The sequence below is a fragment of the Nyctibius grandis genome, chromosome 14, assembly GCF_013368605.1.
Source record: "Nyctibius grandis isolate bNycGra1 chromosome 14, bNycGra1.pri, whole genome shotgun sequence".
Taxonomy (NCBI): domain Eukaryota; kingdom Metazoa; phylum Chordata; class Aves; order Nyctibiiformes; family Nyctibiidae; genus Nyctibius; species Nyctibius grandis.
The window spans coordinates 13175887-13195266 of NC_090671.1; the positions used below are offsets into that span (position 1 = coordinate 13175887).

Here is a 19380-nt window from a genome sequence, read left to right on the forward strand (position 1 = left end):
GGGGGGTGTTTATCCGGCCGGGAGAGTGTCTTTCCCCTCGCTGCCTGGGGAAGGGGGGCGCGAACCGGCGCGTGACGGGGCCGTGCCGCCCCTCCCTCCTCGCCTCAGGCCGCCCGGCCCGGCCTGGCCGCCCGCCCTCCCCGGGCCTGCCCCGTTACCGACGGCCGGGGACCGCTTTGCCGAGGAGCCGCGGCGCCCTGCGCTGACTCAGCTGCCGGGCAGGGCCTGGTGCCGCCGCCTGAGGCGAGCCCGTCTCCGCACACCGTCCGCGGTCGATCCCCGGCGGCGGCTGAAGGACCGGCAGGGCTCCGAGCGGGACGGAGCCGGGCTCGGGGCGGTGCGTGGCGGCTGGGCCTGGGAGGGGGGCGGCGGTTGGGAGGCAGCCGCCGCCGGGGCGCGGCAGGGGCTGGCGGGGAGGGCCCGCCCCGGCCGGCCGCGGGGTTCGGTGCCCGAAGGGGCTTCTCCGCGACCGGGGTTGTCGTTGGGCTTCAGGGCAGCACTGGGGGTTGTGGTGACCGGGAATCTCCCAGTTCGGCGGGTTCCGAGGGCTGCTCGACCCCTGGAAAAGAGTTGCTTGATCTCAGGGTGGGTGTAAAGATGAAATTTCAGCTAAAAAAAAAAAATAAAATCCCTTTTGCTGCTCTCCTCCTGGTCTGCCGGCTTTGGTAGCACATCCTGCGTGCACAGGTGGGTAAGGAGCAGCAGACAGCCTCGCAGCTTCTTGGGGTGGGTGTCCTGCTGAGGTGGAATTCTCATGAGGTTGCTAAACACCCTTAAAGCCAAAAAGAAGAGCAGAGAAGTTCAGACGCAGTATTTTGCCTGTATAGGATGCACATAAGGTATGGAGAGGGAAGACAGCTGATGGCAGCTTGTGAGAAGAGAACGTGGAAGTGGTGACTGATGTGGTTGGAAAGGCTTTTGGTGCAGAAATGGGCAGGATTTTAACTACTTCTCAAGGGAGGGAGTTGTTGGTTTAGTGTATCTCGTTTGTGTCTTGTGTTGGTGCTTTTCAGCATGGGCTCATTTCTTTTGTAGAGTAATATGAAAGGTCTAGAGACTGTGATTCAATTATTGGTTAATGACACTAGTGCACAGAAAGAACCCAGAGCTGACTTAGGTTAAGAAGAAAATTAGCGATGCCCAGGTTGCCTTACCTGTCACCTTAAAGTGACTGAACACTTGGCAGTAAGTGTAAAGAGATTTTCTGTTTGATACTAACAACAGATACATTTGATACATTCATGTAGCAAAAATGGGTAACAAAAATTTCCTAAGTGTGTATTTATTTAGTGTTGACAGTGATGTCCGAGCAGTTGTTACAGGCTCTTGAATAAAATAAGTCTAAACAGCAGGTGTTAAACTATCGGGCAAGGTTGGGGTAGCAACTGTGTTACATCCTTTTAGTTGTGTGTCCCACTGCTGCCATGACCCCCTAAAAAACCACAATCGTATAACAAAGTGAGTTGAATTCTGACAGACCCTTTTGGTTCATTGTTTTATTTTTCTGTTATTTGTATGCTGCTATTTTTATATCTTTTAGATATAAAGCTCACTCATCAGTTTTTAAGAATGTGAAGAATTAGAGTGATGTTTCTGCAGCTGACGCCTTTCCCTTAAGATGAGAAAAAATATTTTTCAAAAGTCCCAGGTTTTAAAACCTGGAACTCTCTTGGGTTAAGGCATTGGTTTTCAAAATGTGTTTCTGAACAGTTAATTACTCTTGCCTAATAGACTAGGATAATTATGCATAACCTGTTTTGTATAGGAAAAATTAATATTGATCTATTTCCACTCTTTGTTATTGAAAAGCAGAAAACAAGTCTTAGTTCGATGATGGTTTAATGATTGTCACAGAGGTCTGGTGACCCATCAGGCGGGCTCCAAGCCCATGGTCTGTGAGCGCAGCCGCGTGCTGGGGCGGCCTGGGCTTGGCTGGAGGTCAGGGAAGGGCCGCTGGAGTTCATCTCCCTTCAGCTCCGTTCACAGGAAGCTCAGGAAGATTTTCTCCTGAGCGTGGCGTGCCCACAGCGTGGAGCTTTCTTGTTATGCCTGGGATGAATTTTGCTCTTGAAATACCTATAAAATCAGACTAGTGAATTTAATTTGTTGCATGTACATTGGGTGTTATTACTGCACACAGCGGTGGGGTGTTCGATATTTCGCTGTATTGCAACACTTTAATGTCAGCTTACGACAGTGAAAGTGAAGTACCAGGTTTGTGTGGGCTGGAGAGATGCTTTTGATGTTCCATACTAAGGCGCTTAGATGAAGGCGTTGTAGAACGTGTCTGGTCCTATGGCATTGTTTCTCACAGCTTCTCTGTAAGCCAGAGTGAGGACTCTTCCCTGACCTTTTGTGCCCAGTGGTTTGAAAGGAGACGTTCTGGTGTATCCCCAGTTATTAAGTTCCCACAAATGTAACAGGACTGTGTTGGGTTCAGGGGAAACGTGCAATTTAGTATCGAAATCAGGCTAGTTACTACAGGAATTAAAGCACCATCATTCTGAGCTGAAGCGCATGTTCTGGTTGGTTCTGTTTTGCAGCAAGAACTACAAGTCTCAAAAGCAATTATTTTATGTGTTCATGCTTTGAAAAAAAAAGATGCTTCCCTGGAATGAAAAACAGAACACCTCTAACCAGAAAAAAAAAAAATTACATTTAAAGGACGTTGTACCACTCAGCTTCTTTTCAGAAAGAACCTGATGTGATTCTGTTTGCTTATTTTTTTTTTTAAGTAGGTTTCAGTGAGCCACATGACAGTGATTAAACATGTAACCTGAACAATCTGGAGTCCAAATTCCAACTTTAAGTAGAATATGCACTTTCGATAGAGAATCTAGCGCTAAAGACTTTCGAGTGTGAAAAGTAGCAATTTATTTATGTATTTAGAAATGTTTGTGGTGTTTTAAGGTTGAATTGTATGACTCAAACCTGAAATCCAACCAGTATAGAATAAGTTCATTTAGAGTTATTTTAATTTTTGTTAGGCCTTTTGTAAGACAACAAAAGAGCAGGTTCATGGAGAGCTTGAAAAACGTTTCCCTCTCGGAGCAACTAGACCGTGCTAGTTTCTAATGAAGATTGGTTCGTTACTTTGAGGACCTAGAAATGGTTTTTTGAGAGAGAGTTTTATTGTGAGTCATGTAAGAGCTGGATTAGTTCTGGAGAAGCTCTTGCAGGGGACGGCTCTGCACTAATTATGAGAAATTGTTCTGTTGCTGCCTGTCATCATTTTGGGTTTTGCTCCTCACCTACGACTGGCTGTTAGTCTCGTCCTTCTTCGCTGTTGTGTTACCTCCTCAGATTCCTTACCCTTTTTGTGAGGATCTCTGCTAGAAAAGGAGCTCTGAAAGCGAGCTCCTCGTGTCTGCGTTAGCCTCTCTGAAGCAAATCTTACCTACTTTGGTTTGCAGCTCGGAAGCGGAGATTATTGGGCTGTTAGAGGCGTTAGTGTGCTGAATTCCTGGTGCTCTGAGAATCCACACCACGTGCTTTTGGGATGATGACAGATGAAGTAGCTCTTCAGTAGCAAGTCGCATCTGATGTGGAATTTCAGATATTAATTTTCTTTTTTTTTTTTTTTGGTTTGTGAATGTTTTCAGGCGGGAGCTACTTCCATGTGGGCTTCCTGCTGTGGATTGCTGAATGAGGTCATGGGTACTGGAGCTGTCCGTGGCCAGCAGGCCGGCTTTGGGGGAGGTGCTGGCCCGTTCAGATTCACACCAAATACAGACTTCTCGGCATATCCCTCTCCGGCTGCAGCGGGCGCTAACATCGTTTGCAAAGCCTGTGGACTTTCCTTTTCAGTTTTTAGGAAAAAAGTGAGTATTTCCTATTACATAATATTTTTACTCATGTGAACTAATTTGTGGGCATGCTGGGAGATGAGTGTGTGTTTTCCCTTAGATCAGGAAACCCGAGGCAGATAGCCAGCGAGGGAGTAAGTGCCTTATTCGGAGGTCACGGGAAATGAATGTCAGACAGGATTAGCAGTTAAGAGGTCTGATGTTCATTAATCGGTGACACGTTGGATCTGGTCTGACCTAAAAATTAGTGCATTCTAGTTTGTAAGATCCATGTTTTAGCTTCAGAATCTTGAACATTAACACAAATCTGGTTTTGAAGATGATACCAAACGTAGTGGCTGGGTGCTGGAACGAACAAACTGGATGATGGAAAAGCTAAAACCCAGCAATATAATATCAGAGCTTCTTGCTGTGAAATACTCCTGTAATGCTGTTTGTTTCCTCACCAGGTTTAGTTCTGTTAAACGCTATTGCACCCCAGCAGCCTTTTGCTTTATTTGGAGGCAGCTTGGTGGGTTAATGCAGATAAATAAAATTGAGATTGTTCATCTTGTTTCTGTGTATCGTGACTGTCCAGCATCATTATCTTGTCCACTCAGTGACCTAATTCTCTGCGACTTGTTTGGATAAACATGAAGCCTCTTTCCTCAGTCTGTGTGTTCAGTTTCCCTCTTCCTATGCGTCCTGCTGTTTGCATGGCAAACACTTTGTTGAAGTAAGGGTTGTGTAGGGATGTTTTCTGAAGCTAATATTAATTTACTAAAATCCTGAAAAGCTTGAAGAGTTTGGATTTGTTCACAGTGGATGAAATGACCGTTTAAAATCGCTGGTGAAAGCCTTGCCTATTCTAGCTTTTGTATATTGTAGTGAGTCTTTTGAACAAAGCTCTCTTCAGAAATGACATCTGGGTGTTGGGGAGTATTTACCTACCATGTGATCCCATTTAAGGCCTACTTTGAATTCTTTGAATCGATGGAGGAAGAAGTACGTTCTTTGAAGTCTGGGGATTATGCTGGTTTTTACACATGTGGAAAGAGCAGTGACACTCAGTATATTCAAAAGTATTTTAACATACCATCAAATTGCCTGGCTTTCAGTTTCATTTATTGTCTAAACTACAACTTGAGTACTTTACTCATTTGTTTATTCATAATGTTTTTTTCATTGACACCTCAGATCAACTGACAGTAGTGCTACAAGAGCAGTGGACTGCCTTGGAACACCTGCAAAACTGTTTAACAGGGCAGTTTTCTAGACTTAAATCCTAAAAATGATGTATGTCACAATCGACAGTTGAGACACTAATAGTAAATTACGTAGCCTGGGAAGGAAGGAGCAGGGTGTAGGTCTGTTTTCCATGACGTACAGCTGAATGGTTATTTTCTCCTTCTCCTTAGCACGTGTGTTGTGACTGCAAGAAGGATTTTTGCTCAGTTTGTTCAGTCTTACGAGAGAATCTCCGAAGATGTTCCACCTGTCACTTGCTGCAAGAAACAGCCTTTCAGCGACCTCAGTTAATGAGACTGAAAGTAAAGGATCTGCGCCAGTATCTGATCCTCAGAAACATCCCGACGGATACTTGCAGGGAGAAAGAAGACTTGGTAGATCTTGTGCTGTGCCATCATGGATTAGGGCCGGAGGAGGACATGGACGCTAGTAGCTTCCACTCATCACGGTCACAGACTTCGGGTTTTTTTACTCATCCCTTTTCTATGTCTGTATCGGTGTCGTCTCAAGGAGACCTGGCAAACAGAAGGGGAAGCACAGGAAATGGAACGCCTTTACGGGTACAGTAACTGACGTGGTTTATGGTAGAGCATAGCTGCTTGTTTTCAATAGGTGTGCACAGCTTTAAAACAAAACGCCAGTTGGTGCAGTTTGGGGTGGCAGGAAAAATGCCTTTTGTATCTCTCACCTGAAACCAGAAGATTACCAGAGAAGGTTGCTAGTTTAGATGACAGAGGTGACTGAAGTCGATAATGATTGGTAGCAGCTGAAACTTCAAAATGTCTTTGTTGTCTGTGATCAGTTTGGTACAAAGGAAAATGTTTTATGAGGGATAAATTTTCATAGTTTCATTTTGTACGCAGGGACAAATGGAAACACCTGTAAATAACGAAGAAGAAGAAAGTGCAGAAGAGCAGGTGAGATATGAACTATCCAAAGAAGGAATTTTTGGGATGTGACACCATAAAGTGTTTAGATCTCGGTCAACATTCACTCTCACACTCGAGTTCTTTCCGAGTTAGCTGTGTCTAGCAATGCAGATCTGCAAATACTTGCTTTAAAAAGAATAAAACTTTAGCCAAGTTGCTGCAGCTTAATGTAGCACCAGATCTGGTGCTCTGAGCTTCCTGGGACAGTTAAAAACATACAGTTGATGTGTTTCAGACTCCTGGACTGTCCAGAAAGCGAGCGAGGGCGTCTTTGTCCGATATTTCAAGTCTGGAAGACATTGAAGGGTTGAGTGTTCGGCAGCTGAAGGAAATACTTGCGTGTAATTTTGTCAACTACTCAGGATGCTGTGAAAAATGGGAACTTGTGGAAAAAGTGAGCAGACTATACAGAGAGAGCGAAGAAAACCACAAGACACGTAGGTTTATGTTTAATTCTCCCTTACTTAAGACTCCTTATTTTCTGGTTTCCAGTAGCTGGTTCTGCCAACAGAAGGACTTAGTATCTAACGTGTTCTGCTCAGCTGGAAAGTTGGTTTTAACAATTCAAGCTGCATCTAGAGTAGTTGAACATGGGTCTAGTGGGTAACTGAGGCTTTCCAGGATTGTGCTCGTTTTTTTTTTTGAGACTTTCTTCTAAAGCTCAGAGCGCTCTGCTTTCACGGGGAAGGTAACATTGCACAACTGAGAACCAGTTCCTCAGAGAACGTGAAACTTGGTGCCTCCACGTCCTTTATTAGGTTTCACGAGGCATTAGCGAGAGAGGTGCTCAGTAGCTGTCACAGACCAAAGCAATGCAGGTCTTTTACTGGGGTGCAGAATTAAAAGCTACAGTGGCAAAAGTCCAAGTTCAAGTGGTTTGGTCTCAGTCCATGTTTTTGTGATAAGGTGGTTCTGTGGCTGCAGCTCAGTGACTAGTGTTCCTCTGCCCTCTGTTACACTCAGCAATGGGAGACTTTCACTTGCGGGGCTGTAGTACAGCCACAGATTCCTGTGCACAAAGTAGCATCTGAGGAGCAGCTCTTTGGTGTCATTAGCAGGGTGGAAAATGCTGGCCTGGCTCGTCATTCCTGCAGCCAGCGGTCAGGCTGTGAAGAACAGGGGACTGTGGTGACTGGAAAAGGGAATAGCCCTGGGCCACGGCGCAGCCAGATTGTGCCAGCACGGACACTGTGGGCACTACGATAATGGGGTGTGACATAATCAGCTAATTGGGGTGGAGAAGGGTTGTGATGATGGAGGACTGTTAGTGGCTGTCAAAACATGGCTAAAGTGAGACCCTCAGTTTGGTCATAAACTAGAATTGAAAAACCTGCCTGAAATCAAGCGTTTAACTTAGCAATTTCTTTTTCCCCCAACATTTGGTTATGGGGAGGGAACGGTGTCCATTTGCAGTGAAACTTGACAGGTTGGGCTCAGTTCTGACATCTTTACGGCCTACTTAAGGCTTCCCCTTCTTCCTCTGCTTTACTACTATTGTGTTTAATCTTCTGAGGAAAGTGTTCTGTAAACGAGGGAAGCCCAGAGATGGAAAAGCAATGTGCTCTGAATTTTAATCCAGCACGTTATTTCAGAGTCATCATGTTCTGAAATGAAAATGGTCTCTGAGTTTAAAGAATGAAGCCAAATATTGGATGTTCACTGGGGCTTTCTGGTTCTTGTTTCTGTGAGGGGTTTTTTTGAAGGAATAGAGATTAATTCTTAGCTGTGGGTTGGACAAACTGTTGTGACCAGGCAGCAGCACTACTTCATGCTCTATTAGTTGTCTGTTACTTAGCAGTTGCCTGGGCTAGAACTTACCTGGTTTCGCAGGGCCTGACCACATGACCTCCCTCTCTGTTGGTTTTCAGAGGGTGAGAAGATGCAGCTGAACGACAACGACGACAACCTGTGTCGGATCTGCATGGACGCCGTGATCGACTGTGTCCTGCTGGAGTGTGGCCACATGGTCACTTGCACCAAGTGTGGCAAGAGGATGAGCGAGTGCCCCATCTGCCGACAGTACGTCGTGCGGGCCGTGCACGTGTTCAAATCTTAAACCAAGACCAAAACCGGATTTTTATAGTCACCCTTCCAGGATCTGCCGAACCTTGGGGCATGTGTCAGCTTTTTTTAGTTCCCAACAAACAGCGTTTTTGAAAAATCAGGATCTAGAAGTTTGTGAAACATTTTTCTACAGCGTCCTGACTCCCACAGTTGGGCAGTGCGACACGACGCCTGCGTGTACAGTCCTAGCGCTGCCTGACTTACCTTATAAACCCGCAAACTGTTCGAGTCAAACTGTTTACAGCAGTTCTTGCTCTCTTCTGAAGAATATCACCTCTAGTTACCACATCCAGGCAGAAACCACCTCTGCTTGGCCATAGTAGTGTGTTACCATTGTCTAGTGCATTAGAAGCAATGAATATATTCAGCTTTTATGTAATTATAGAATGTAACTGTTCTGACACTGTCCCTGCAACAGTGTTAACAGTATAAAATACGACTGGGGGAAGCTCTGCCCTTAACTGTACCTGCACAGAAGCCCTTAAGCAATCTGCTTTATGCTGATGGCTTCATTGGGGATGTCTGCCATTACACGTGTGCTGTCTGGGCACTTGTACACGTACAGACCGCTCTGGCGCTTTGCAGGGCTGAGTTGGGTCACAGGGTTCTGCCACCTGTGCCCAGATACTGATTACTGAGTGTTTTTTAGTTTAGGAATAAAGTATTTTTTTAAAAAGGGGTATAGTAAACCATGTAAGTGTGGTCCTTAATCCACTCATGCCTATTGTAACTATTAATCTTACGTGTGATGATTGTACGCCATGTGCCGAGAACCTGATGTTACTGTGAATACTAATCAGGGTCATGAAACTACCTGCTGCTGACATGTGGAATGTAGGGTGTTACTGACCTTAAACTGGAGGGGTTTGTTAAGGAGCAGGGAAAGGAAACAAGGTATTTGTTTAAAACCTCACAGCCACAGACTTCTAACCAAGGCTGGGTCACTATTAACCACCCCTCCCATTGGCTGCTGAATGTGTTGCTGTTTCTAGCCAGGCTCTGTGCCAGCAGCAGGGTGTCAGTGACTGACAACACAGGGAAGATGACAGCAGCAACCCTAACTCCTGGGGGACAGGCTGCCTGGGGCCAAGCATGGCCAGCACTGCAGCAGATTCAGCTCACTGCAAAGAGAGGTAAGGAAGGCCTGAGCCTGCCCTGGCTGGTGAGCCTCTCTGCAGGGCTCATCAGCAAAGATTATGTTTGTCCTCTTAATTTCCCACGTGCTAGCAAAGTAACAGAGACAGGGCCCTGCTTTGCCTAGGCTGTAGTACCCGAGACCTCTTACCTCTGCTACACCGCCATGCCTGCTCGTGTCTTTTATGTGAAAAATGAAGCTGGCTTGACAAAGAGAAAGTAGCTCCTCCTCAAAATAAAATACACAGCTTAGAGACACTGCTGCTTATTTTTCAGAAGGGAGCAAACTTCTCAATGGCTTTATTTTTTAGAAGTAACTTTTTAATGGTACTTAATTCCTGGAGCCTCTGGTCAGTGGGTAAGCTAATGAAGAAAAACATACCCTCTCTTGTTATCTCCATGCTGATCATTAGCCACACAAGCTTAATAAAGATTTGTGATGGGCTTTCTCAGCCTCTGTCTCTTTTCTGAACCAGCTGTGACTGCTGTCAGTTACTCAGCTCAAGCTTTAAACCTTCTTCTGGAGATGTGGAAGTCTTCCTCTAGCCTAGCTCAAACCCTGGTGTAACCCCATGGGCTTGCTGCAGTCACTCTACACCCACCCCCCAAGCCCAGAGGCAGCCTCCCCCGCCAAAGAACCAGCCCCACCCTGGAACAGAAGCCCCCAGAGCCAGCACCTGGTTTTGTACAATTGTTTATACAAATTCAACAAAGGTAAAACTGCATCAGGAAGGTCTACGAAAACAACACCGTACAACAATGGCACTTATGAATGCAGAATTTTACAATCAGGAAATAACCATGTTATAAACCTTAAATGAGAACTCAACTCACACTTCAAAGAAAGAGAGACGACGTTTGACCATTTATTCTACGGCTGGACTCACTGTATAAATTAATTTTATATTGAGTACAAGAGCTCATGCTACAGAGTGAAACCCTCCTATGTGCAAAAGCTGAAATTGGAATTTTTTTAAAATTTTGAGAAAAAGGTGATTTCTATACAGATAAAACTTGGCAAAGTGTTTTAACTTCAACTATAATTTACACCTTATTTCCACAACATGCTTATGTCACTTCTGAAGTATACAAAGCAGGATATAAACTTCCATTAAAACATGCTTTAAGTTGAAAGTATTAACCTACTTTTCCTGACCTGGGCACAGTTGTAGATAGATACTGTCTACGAAGTATAGGTTAAGTTCTCGCCTACCATAAGTAAAGATAAAAATTGGCAATCAAAACCAAAACACTGGTAATGCATTCAAACATTGCATAAATAATTTTTAAACAATTTTTGTACAAAAATAGTTCTGCATAATGTAAGATGTAACAAAACAAAACGCGTTAAGAAGGCAGAAATGCAGTGCGTGGTCCACTTGAATGACACCGACTTGGTTGTTGTTGTTTGTTGTTAAGAAATGAAAAGCAGAAATCAAATTTACGCTACCAAGCACATGCTGTGGTACTGGAAATAACGTTATTTCTTGGAGATCAGTCGTCTTCCGGGGGTGAACAATTATCATCAGTAACAGTCGCCTTATGAGTGTGCATAAGAGCCAGTGCGGGACATCCCGGGGAGACCGAACGAGTGGCACGAGTTGAGATTCTTACCATGGGTAGTTTCACGTTGTTCTCGACAAGAGTTGTAAAATCCAATCGTGGTATTTTTCCAATATTCCAAGTTCCCAATTGAAAATAAAATCCCTACATGTTCTTAGTCCCTTCCCCCCCGCCCCAGTATTTACACGTGTCCTTTAACTAACTCAGTTTTTGCAGAAGTTTCTCTTCCACTTGCCCGAAGGGAACACTTACTGACATCTCTGCTATGAACTGCTCGCAGCCCTCTTTTGTCACTTGCTTGCAGTACCTCAGGTCGATCTGGCAGATGTTTCCACAACGTTTGAAGTAAGACAGGCACTGGTCAGTAACCTTATTGCAGTCTGCAAAAACCAAAGGGGGAGAAATGTAACATTGCGCTCACAGAATCACAGAATCAATGAGGTTGGAAAAGCCCTCTGGGCTCATCGAGCCCAACCATTGCCCTGACACCACCATGGCAACTAGACCATGGCACTAAGTGCCATGTCCAGTCTTTTCTTAAACCCCTCCAGAGATGGTGACTCCACCACCTCCCTGGGCAGCCCCTTCCAATGGCTAATGACCCTTGCTGAGAACACTCGGCTTGTTCTCCAGCACGAGGACAGTTTATCCTGACTGCGGTAGGTCGTTCTCGCTCCCCCCGTGCGGCGCCGACAGCGAAATCGCCCGGCCAGCCCCATCGCCCCTCTCTGACCCCCACCACTCTGTTGTGTAACTGAGGAGACAGCGAAGCGCGCCAGATGCGCCAGCCGTGGAAAATCCCCCGCGGAGGATGAGCGAGGGGAGGCAGCAGCCCCGGCAGCTGGCGGAGGGCCCGGGGAAAGGCTGGGCAGCTGCGGGATCACTTACACCGGCAGCGCATCCAGCTGCTTCCATGAGTCCTGGGGGGAAGTTACACCAGGGGCAGAGCTGGGTAAAACCACTTCCACCAGCGAGTGTTTCACACAAGTCTAACCCCGATGGGCAATTCCCCTCCTCCCCGCTCCCCTGCGCTTGTGTTGCTTACCTGATAAATTAATTTCTGTTAATGAATCCCGCGTGGTGGTTCCAACCGCGGTCAGCAGGTTAATAGACTGATCTGTCACATGATTACAGTAACTAAGATTGAGTTTGGAGAGCAGAGGCATGTGCCTTATGATCAGCCGCAAAGAAGCATCTGTAATATCCAGGCCAGCCAAGCGCAGCTCGACGATGTTCCGTAGTTTACTCCGGTTGTCGATCTGACCTGGAAGGCAGAGGCAGCAGGTCACTCCCTCAAGTCTCACCCCGCGCTGCAAACATCTGCAGATCTATATGAAATGCACTGTGACACACAACACTGCTGCCCTACGTCAACTTCAGACGCTTCCGCCTGTCTGGAGCGTCGGAGGGGACATCAGCAGGAACGCTCGTCTATTTTTGGAACAGGCACGTGGACAAAGCCACCTCCTGATTTCAAAACAAAAGGGATGAAAGTAACTGCAGGGGCCCAGCGGAATTACAAGTCGGGAGTAAGCAGTAGGCTGTGCAGTGCATGCCAGAAAGCAGATCTGATTTGCTCAAAATTTCACCTGAGCTGATATCCGGGCGAATGTGGCATGACCCACAGAACTGCTCCTTCCCTGAACTGGAAGAAAGTGTTTCCATACTCTCTAAAGTACACCCGTTGCAGCCTGAAGAGAAGAAAGTCAGACAGAAAACCAGCACAGTGGCTCAGACGACTGTTCAGCAGCCAGAGAACATCACTCGTTACCCAGTGGCTTCCAGCGAGGAGGTGTTGCAAGTCACTACTTTGACACCTCGCGCGTCAGCGAAGCCCAGCACCGCACCAGAGCGAGCTGGGGGGGTTCTGCCCGTTTCCTCCACAGGGGACTAGCAGCAGAACATGCCACGAACAGCTGGGACAGCTCCCGCGTGCTCCTCGCGCCGTTACCTGGCCGGTTATCTGTGGGTGGCGACAGGAGGTCTCTCATTTGTGCGTCTTTCAGTCCTTCCGCCCACTGCACGTCCAGAGTTCGGAGTAAAGGACAACTGGAACTACAAAGTGCCGACACTGCTATCCACGAGCACCCTGATAACAGAAGGTCTCGAAGACCTGCAGATACAGAAGAAGTTGGAGCACGTGGCCTACCCAGAGAGACGTCCGCGGTGATCTCGGCTACCACACGCAGGGTGGGTGAAGCCCAGCGCCGCCCTGATGAACAATCCCCACGCTCCAGGGTGAGCAGCGACCCCGAAAGCCTCCTCCTGCCCATCTCTCCCACCAGCTGGAACTTCAGTGCTGTGGGTGAGAGCAGACCCCCTCACCCCTCCGCTAACCACGTCAGCACAGGCACTTTCCACCACAACGTTACCTGTTGACGAAGACCTGCCTCAGATCAGTTTCCCTCGCACGTCAAGTACTCACAACATAACTAACTTTGGTCCCCTTTTAACCCACCGATGCTTCATTCCTACCTATCTACTCCTCTCCTAGGATACCCAGATCCCTGCAGACTTTCCAGTTTAGATACAAACTGGTTTGCTACATGCAGTGAAGTGGTCAGAAACCATGACTTACCTGGCAGTCTGTTGATAAGCCAACTCAGCTGCTTTTTAGATATATTTGTCCAGCTAAGGTCAAGGGTTACAGGCTGTCTCCTAATAATGCCACTGAGCATAAGTGGAGTGATGGATTTACAATGGTTTAAATCTATTTTGGTCCATAATCTTTTGTCACAGCACCTACCCAGAAAGAAAAAAAGCCAATAGCACTTCATTTAGCACTTGTTTTGATTTCTGCAAGACTTTCAAAGGTGTTATTAAACAACAGGGAAAACTACAGCATTTAACTGAAAATAGCAAAAATAAGGCTGAGTGATGCTAAGACAGGCACAACACACAACGTCATGTAGGTTTGAAGTTTCTCCATCAAATATGTCGTGCAATAAAGCATGGAATTATTTCCACAGAATTACAAGTGTCAACAACTTCAGATCCCATTTGAAGTCATCACAGCACTTAACACACATCCCATCCATTCGCTGGCCTGAAGACAAGCCACACCTTCTTGCTTCACTTTGGAATATAAAGACTGGTTTTAAACATTCCTGTCCTGATTCCCCCTGTGCTTTCCTTACTTAAACCCAGTGAATTTTGTAGAACAGATTCCCCTGCCACCCTGTGCTATGTTACTGTGTTATTCCCATCTATGTGGCTTATGTGTTTTTATGCTCTTTATGGTACACTTTAAGCCAAAGTCCTAACAAGAGTGCAAGATTCTTCATTTTCTCATTTTTCCAATAGAAAACACTGCACTTACATGGCAAAGGCATCCACCAGCTTTCTGTGACACCACGAAGCCCACGGAGGAAGCGCTCCACACACATCATCCTGCACCGAATTATCACCCTCTCAACCCTTCCGTCATTCACCCAGTGTGTTACTAGACTGTGCTCGAGAGGAGTCTGTTACGAGCTGCCCATCTGTGTGCACAACCCGGCCCAATCCGAGCCGACAGCCGAGAGACATCACCACAAGTTCAGTGAAACACGTAAATCCATCCCCTAACGCCTCCTGCTGCCGTACAGCACCGAGTGTGTCGGTGTTCACACTCTGGTACCCTGAGCACCACACGGACACACTGTGAGTAAATACAACTAACGAAGGATTCCTCCACCAGCTCTGCCGGAACAGAACACAGCGGACAGGAGCGCTCTCCACGTACCCTCTACAGGGAAACAATCAGCACAGACCTTCTGAGAACACCGAGGGCACTGGGAGATCTTCACTGTATCTCAATAGATATTTAATAGCTAATCTGAACAAACAACTGCGTTAGCAGTCAGCAAGTCCTGGGGGCAGCATGACACCAAGACGTAGCACGACCTAGACTGGCCGTTCCAGCAGGCAAGAACATCGTGGTGTCTAACCAGGGAACAGGCTGCTCTGGGGTGTCGCAGCCCCGGCAGGCTGGCGCCGACGCTGACCCACACACCGTTCCCATCAGAGATGCTGGGAACTGCTATTTCTGAGCGAGCACCAGGAGACAGGCTACTGCTCTAGATGCTGCTGGTCACCCCTTCTCCTTGGGCTCCACAGAGCTTCAGTGGTGACCTGCACGCCTCTTCTAGGAGACATTAGTGTCTCCGTCACCCACTTCCCTTTCTAGTCCAACCCGCTACCCATTAAACCCAGCTCGGTTTCCCGCCCTCCTTACCATCTGTTCCAGGTCTTGCAAACTCTCATACAGATGCACAAGTCTCTATGACTGAGGTAGCTAAAGACAGCCATCCAGACTTCCCTCTGCATCACGTGGGCTGCCCCGTCATCCAGGGGGAGCGAGTCCGGAGGGGGGCTGATGGGAGGTGGCCGGATAACGTGCCGTTCCATCTGGATGCATTTGGGAGGAGAGAGCGAAGGTGGTGGCCGGGTTATTCCCCGAGGTGTGCTCCGCAGGCTGGGGATGAGCTGGTGCCTCAGCTCCCGGGGAGTCCCATTCAACCCTTTGCTGAACCTATGGAGTCTCTCGCTGTTGTTCAAAGCACGCTTAGGTTCCTCGTTCTCGCTCTCAGGTTCAGATTTGATGGGTTGGTGATTCTCATTGGCAAGGCTGTTCTCGGTTTTTTGGATCTCCTGGTTGAGCTCCTTGCTGAGCTCCTTGCTCAGTTCCTTATTGGGAAGCCGCCTTTTCCTCCTCATCTTGAACTTCTTCTTGTCCCTGGGCTCAGCACCCTCCGTGCTGGGACCTGCAGTGGGCGAGCTGGACCGTGACTGGTCACTATCCTTGGACCTGGGAGGTGCTTCTGGCAGGTCATCCTCTGGCTCCTGCTTCAGGCGCCGCAGGGGTTTGATCATGGCAGTCCGGTCATCTGGAGCTTTCCACGATCGCCGCTGAAAAGAAAAAGACAAGGGATGACTATGTGAGCCAGAACGTACTCAGCAACACTTCACATGCTGATGCTCCGCACAGGCAGCCCTGCCCAGGGGCGTCGGGCTGCCTGCCAGCACTGGGCCCCCCCCATCTGAGCACAAGGGGACATTCACTGGCCAAAGGTATCAAGTTCAAGTGCCATCACATGGATGTGGAGTCCAGCTATTGGCTCTCTGGACTCCTAGAGAGTGATAAATGCATTTATTCACCATGCACAATCCTGCAGATTTAAGGGCCTTACTCATTACACAGTGGACAACTTACAGACGATTAGCAGAACACTGTAGACAGCTTCTTCCCCAGCAGGCCAGAAGAAACCAGGCTTGGGATACCCCCTCTGGGTCAAGCACCCACGTTAAACGCTGGCTGCCATGCACTCGTGGCCAATAGCCACAAGGTCAGTTTCTGAAACCTCCCGAATTGCAACCACCGACTCACGCTGTGGCTGAGCTGTTGTGGCCCTTCTTGCTGGATACTCACAGCCTCGTTTAATTATGTTTTAGCTGCTCCTTTACATCCTGCTAAACTCTGCTCATCTTCTCAAGCTGTCCCCACCTCCAGCACATGCAGAACAGGGAATCTGACAGGTTTGACACACTGCTTGCCTGACGAGACCTCACACTGACGCTATCTCCAACCCAACGCAGGCTGACAGGGGTTAGCTGGCACCTTCTTCCCTGCCCCAGTCACTGTTTGTAACAGCAAACTGCGCTTTGCTTGCTCACATTAATCAAATCTCTCTTTGATGCACAGCAGATAGAAGCGTAAGATGGACAAACTAAGACCAAGGAAGACTTCAAGTCTAATCTGATCGCTACAAGCAAGAAAGAAGCCACTAACTATTAAAATGAAATAGCTCGAGTAAGAAGAGATCTGGACTGGCAAGAAAAGGTGAAGTGCTGCGAACACACTTGCTCTATCAGAAGGTTTATGCTTTCGCAATAAACTAATTGGATCAAGTCAGTGGATGTGCTCCTGTGCTCCAGACTGCAGCGCAGAGCAGAGAAAGCTGATCACCCTGTCCTTAAATTAACATATGATAAAGGGAGAGGTCACAGGAAGTTAATGACAGGTTAGAATAAAGAACTTCCAACATCAGACTACTGTCAGCTTGCAGCATCCTTCACACAGGGTACTGGCGAGCACTTAGTTTAAGGTACTGGACTTCTGTTATCGTGCCAGGCAGTAAGAGGCAATCAGTACTTGTGTGCCAGGTCGCCCCTGGCTCCCTGGGGTGTCAGCAGAGGACTCCAGGGATGTGCTGTGGCTCAGACTGCTGAGGGGCTGTGTGGCAGGGGCAAGATTCAAGCACACAGGAAGAGCGAAACATCAGTATAGAACAGAATATATAAGACCAGACACTGCAGCTAAACTATCCTGGAGTGTACAGGTTTGCATGAGAGAGATATTCTGTAATTTCAAGATGTAAATGGGATAATAAAAATGCCTGCAGTGACACAAGGATGTGACTGATAGAGAAACTGGCTCACCATTCAGCTCACATGAGGAGAGGGGATTAAAAGGGATGGAGAACACATCTATTAAAAACGCAAAGTACCTTCTTCCTGAAGAATTTATCTTCTTTTCCAAGTTTCAGCTGTTGGAAGAAAGAAAAGTAAAGACCCCAAAACATGACATTTGTTGTGCTGTCTGACGAAGGCCTGGTGATCCACAGCACCTTCCTCACGCACTGTGGGGCTTTCATGGAGCAATTCCAGCCGTCCATAACCACTGCAGTGAGTCCAAAGGGATGGGAAAAGGAAAGCACGGCCAGAAAGCAGATACACGTACACTGGTACTGTGAATTCTGCGCTCTCATTCCACCAAAGCAACCCCAATCCCTGCATTTACTGCACTGTACCACTCCCTGACTGCCACTCCTCGTGAACTACAACACGTGCAATACAAAACCAGCCACTCATTCCGATTTTAAAGCCGTCAGCCATTTATCCATGAGATGCGTTAAATCTAGGTCCTCATTTCTACCTCTGCAAACCAGCATTTCTGTATATCCCAAGTGCCATATCTTGCAATCCACGTGACAATTCAGAGTGTCCCTGCCTGGCCCACGAGCTCCCACTGTTAAATTCAGGGAAAAGCTGTCTACATTGCTGTTGTGAGCAGCTCCTCCTCTCTGCAGGCTACAGAAGGTGTCATTTCTAAAGGTCCTCTGATGGGTTAGGAGTATTGCACATCCCCGAGTCAGCCACAAACCAAGCTGCCATGCGCCACCAGGTGGATAAAGATGAAAAAGTTTCCATTAAAAATTGATTTTCACTTTGTTCCTACTCCAGGCACCTTATAAGGACTTTTAAGTTAAAGTGGGTTTTCCAGTATTGAATAAAACAACAGCCAGAGCCTAGTGTTTTCAGCCTCTGAACCCAAGTGTCACCGTTCAACCTACTGCCCTCTTAGACAAGGAAAGTAAAACATCGCTGTTTCTTTTGCAACAATCTGAGATTTCAAGATGAGCTATAAGCCAAAGGCAAGAGACATCAGCCCCAACCAACCCACACACCTCTGCTAAGTACATGCAAAGAGTGTTCTGTCATACCCGCTTTCTCATAGTGGGTTCCTGGGGTTTCTCAAATTTCCTTTTCCTCCACAGATGCACTTCGTCCGACTTTCTCCTCAGGATTGAGTCAACTGGAGTCTTTTTGGAATGTTCCTCCGATTTCCGCCTGGGAGTTTCTTCACAATCCCCTTTCCGTTTCGTAGGATCTGGTACTTCTTTATTGTCCCTGTTCATTTTCTGTTCCTTCAGCAACGAGCCTGGGAGATTTGATGCGTATTTGAATCCTGGTCCGCGCTTTTGCTTGTACGCCAAAGAGACACAAAACACAAACAAACTTTATATCTTACGCCTTTATCCGCTCTTTATCTAAGTTGCCTCCAACACTCCCAACATTGGTGGGCTGACCACTTTGTAACAGACAAAATCATTAACAAGGAGTTAAGAGTAAAGTAGTTTCAACCTTCATAAAGTTATTTTTGTAACTACAGGCTTGGGTGTCTGTCTCAATTTGCAAAGAAATGATGTTTCACTAATTCCAACAGACGCTTCAGGTTTTGCATAATTGCTTCTGGATTTTTTTTTTTTTTTAAAAAAAAAGTATTTTCAACTTAACATGCAGCAGTGCACAGAACTAACCTAAATATTCCTGAGGTTCTGGGTGAAGTGTTGGTACACAGAACAAAACCACAAAAGTTATTAAAGAATAGAAAGCCAACAGCTTATTTTCTTCAACTCAACTGTATCAATCACAAAATCAAAAGCCGGTATTGGGCAAAATTGTATCTACCATTGGGCAAAATTGTATCTACAAGCCAGAGGGAACACTTGAGATTTTGTATCTCATTCCAGCACCACTTATTCCCATTAAACTCACTTTTCCAGTTTTCCCTGCGTGGTTGCACTTTGGACACTCCCAGCAGTTCGGCAGCTCATCGTTAACCACACCGTCTGATTCCTTCACCTGGGGAAAGAGAGGCACAGCTCAATGCACAATCATGCTGCAGAAAGCTGCAGAATTCTACAGGTAGATCATCTGGAGGCATTTTGTACAGCTCCTAATTTTCCCCCCATCGACTGCTGCCCTCCCAATGGCTGCAGGAAAGCAGCCCAGATCACTGCAGGGGCCGCACCATCCTGCTGGTGCTGAGCAAGGCCTCGGTCCTGCACGATCACCCTTCTGGTGATGTCAGGGGGGGAGGAAAGCACGCTGGT

At 47.0% G+C, this 19380-nt stretch overlaps 2 protein-coding genes across 5 annotated transcripts in view; one reads left to right on the forward strand and one right to left on the reverse strand.

The window, feature by feature from the left end:
* The window catches only part of RNF34 (ring finger protein 34), a 39510-nt gene extending 29931 nt beyond the window's left edge, over positions 1-9579 (forward strand). For 2 of the 3 annotated variants that reach the window (XM_068412443.1, XM_068412442.1), the window contains exons 2-6: positions 3603-3821; positions 5204-5593; positions 5897-5950; positions 6198-6399; positions 7831-9579. In XM_068412443.1, the coding sequence (XP_068268544.1) occupies positions 3603-3821; positions 5204-5593; positions 5897-5950; positions 6198-6399; positions 7831-8018 (1053 nt within the window). In that variant the 3' untranslated portion in view covers positions 8019-9579. Of the gene's footprint in view, positions 1-7; positions 338-3602; positions 3822-5203; positions 5594-5896; positions 5951-6197; positions 6400-7830 lie in introns of those variants that run through there. The other variant, XM_068412444.1, reaches the window with a different exon arrangement.
* A 300-nt stretch (positions 9580-9879) lies between these two features.
* Positions 9880-19380, reverse strand: part of KDM2B (lysine demethylase 2B) — a 110883-nt gene continuing 101382 nt past the window's right edge. Inside the window, exons 15-22 of one of the 2 annotated variants that reach the window (XM_068412446.1) lie at positions 19043-19129; positions 18208-18468; positions 17212-17250; positions 14940-15613; positions 13302-13465; positions 12675-12836; positions 11769-11987; positions 9880-11103 (exon numbers count right to left, since the gene is read on the reverse strand). In XM_068412446.1, the coding sequence (XP_068268547.1) occupies positions 10922-11103; positions 11769-11987; positions 12675-12836; positions 13302-13465; positions 14940-15613; positions 17212-17250; positions 18208-18468; positions 19043-19129 (1788 nt within the window). In that variant the 3' untranslated portion in view covers positions 9880-10921. The remainder of the gene's footprint in view (positions 11104-11768; positions 11988-12674; positions 12837-13301; positions 13466-14939; positions 15614-17211; positions 17251-18207; positions 18469-19042; positions 19130-19380) is intronic. The other variant, XM_068412445.1, reaches the window with a different exon arrangement.